The sequence below is a fragment of the Aplosporella prunicola genome (assembly GCF_010093885.1).
Source record: "Aplosporella prunicola CBS 121167 unplaced genomic scaffold K452scaffold_242, whole genome shotgun sequence".
NCBI classification, from domain to species: Eukaryota; Fungi; Ascomycota; class Dothideomycetes; order Botryosphaeriales; family Aplosporellaceae; genus Aplosporella; species Aplosporella prunicola.
In genome coordinates this window covers 1-2,095 of record NW_022983770.1, presented here as the reverse complement: position 1 = coordinate 2,095, position 2,095 = coordinate 1, and the positions used below count along the sequence as shown (strand labels likewise).

The 2,095-nt window shown below is 30.5% G+C and overlaps 1 protein-coding gene across 1 annotated transcript; it reads right to left on the bottom strand.

The window, feature by feature from the left end:
* Positions 1 to 345: 345 nt before the first annotated feature.
* On the bottom strand, positions 346 to 785 carry K452DRAFT_314232 (uncharacterized protein; the record flags this gene model as incomplete). Its single annotated transcript, XM_033543733.1, has 2 exons — positions 346 to 644; positions 779 to 785. The coding sequence occupies 2 exons, from the start codon at positions 783 to 785 to the stop codon at positions 346 to 348; spliced, it is 306 nt and encodes a 101-aa protein (XP_033390812.1).
* Positions 786 to 2,095: the final 1,310 nt, after the last annotated feature.

Sequence of the window (2,095 nt, the reverse complement as noted above, 5' to 3'; positions counted from 1 at the left end):
AGAATAAACAACAGGATCTTTATCCGGAGTATTTTTATCATATACGAATACTAAAGAACAGTAATATTTAGAATCAGCTTCTTCCATACTATACTCTAAATTGTTAGCTAATACATAAGTTTTAAGGAATACAGAAAATCTATTATAACCCTCGGAACCCTCAGGAAATAAAGATAATAATTTTTTAATAACGAGAATAGCATTATCCAGGTTATTACCTCACTGAGGATTTACACGAGGAATAACACTAAAATTACTATTAATAGAGGGTTTTAGATTGATTATTGCATATTGCTCATAAACTAAAGATAATTGTGGAGTAGTAATATATATAAATTCTAAACCTCATTCTGAAGCGGGAGTTTTTGATACTTCCAACTCTGCTGAGGAGTGAGGGTTACGTAAACCTTTAGTTAATTTATTATACTCTTCCATTCTTCTAGCTAAGTTATTTGAACTTCCAATATAAAAACGACTAAAATCGTTTTTATTAGTCAATTTATAAACACCTGCAACTCCTATGTATTCAAACTTAATTTGTTCACATCCGGATTCAAGAGAATCAAATTCAATTGATTTTTGATTGTTAATTTCATCAATATTAGAGCCTCTAGATTGAGTAGAGTATTGACGACGAGACCCGCCTAATTTTGTTACCTTAGGACTCAAGCTACTGTTACTAATACATAATTTGCGGGTAACGCTTAGTTTAGATAAATAAATAGTGTTTATTAGCACAAAATTAATATTTGTAGATCATATCACTATCCTTAGTTACCTGACATAACATAACGTCAAATTAACGATAACTAAAAGAGGGATGATAAGTACGACCTCTTCTGTGATTGTTAATAAAATACTGTTTATGTCATAAAAGCCAGGACTCTCAAAGGATACTTGGCGCGTGATCGTTGAAGTTGCCTTTTAATAAAGGATTACCTGCTGATTGGGTATTACAAGTAAAACTTAAACTATAGATACAAGGAAATGCAAAAAAAATCTAAAATTTATAGTTTAATGCCTTTCCAGCAATTTACCAAGTTTTAAGGAGAATAACTCCTATTACACCATAATATTACTATTATAGGCCCCCAACACTCAGAGGGAAGAATGTTAGATTACATTCATGTGGACTATATCATGACCATTCTAAACTAATGGTTTGTAATGGCCTCTTTCGTGCAGTCTCTGAGGGCCCTACTAGGTTATATATAACCGTCGGTTCCCTGCTGGTTGTCTAGATATACTTAAGATTGCTACTTACCAATAACGGTCGAGTACTTAAGCCTTGTGAGAGTTTCCAGCAAATAGAAAGATTGGGAGGGGCTAATCTTATTAATTTTGACGAGGAGAAGATTGTATAATTCAATCTTCACCTTGTAAAGAAATTCAATTTTGAGTATCTATACTCTTTTTTATAGATGTTCATCTAACTTTAAAATGTTGCCTAGCTGCATTAATAGATGGAAAAATTAATTCTTCACCCTTTTTATTATAACAAAAAACAAAATCTCCCCCAATACCATATTGTGGAGAAAGTTTACCTTTTAGTCCTTTAAAAGGGTGACTATGTGTAAGATAAAATTCTTTAATACCATCACTAATAGCTTTTCTTGTTTCAGGAGAAGTAACACTACCATATTTTGGATTATTCTCCTTTTTAAAAAGCTCTTTTAATTTATTTATAGTTTCAATAGTATGACGGAAACCAGATGAACTACCTGCAATTTTTAACACATTATATTTAGGTTTATAATGATCAATTCATTTTTGCTCTAGATTTGAACAAATCATTATATCTGGTTGACAAAACTCTAATATACCTAAAGAGAAATTTTCTAATTTATATTTTCTCATTGCTCTAGTTATTACTATTTTCGTAGGTTTATCAGAATTTGCATGATAAAAATGACTAGTCATTCTTTTGGTTAAAGTAAGACTACTCCCTACATACAAATCTTTAGTGATATTATTAATAAATGTATATACACCTGCTTTTTTTCTTAATTCTTTATAAATATTTTTCTTGCAATTTTTAACATTTTCAAAGTAGAGAACAAAATCCTCAGGTTTTATGGTTGTACTTTCACCACCT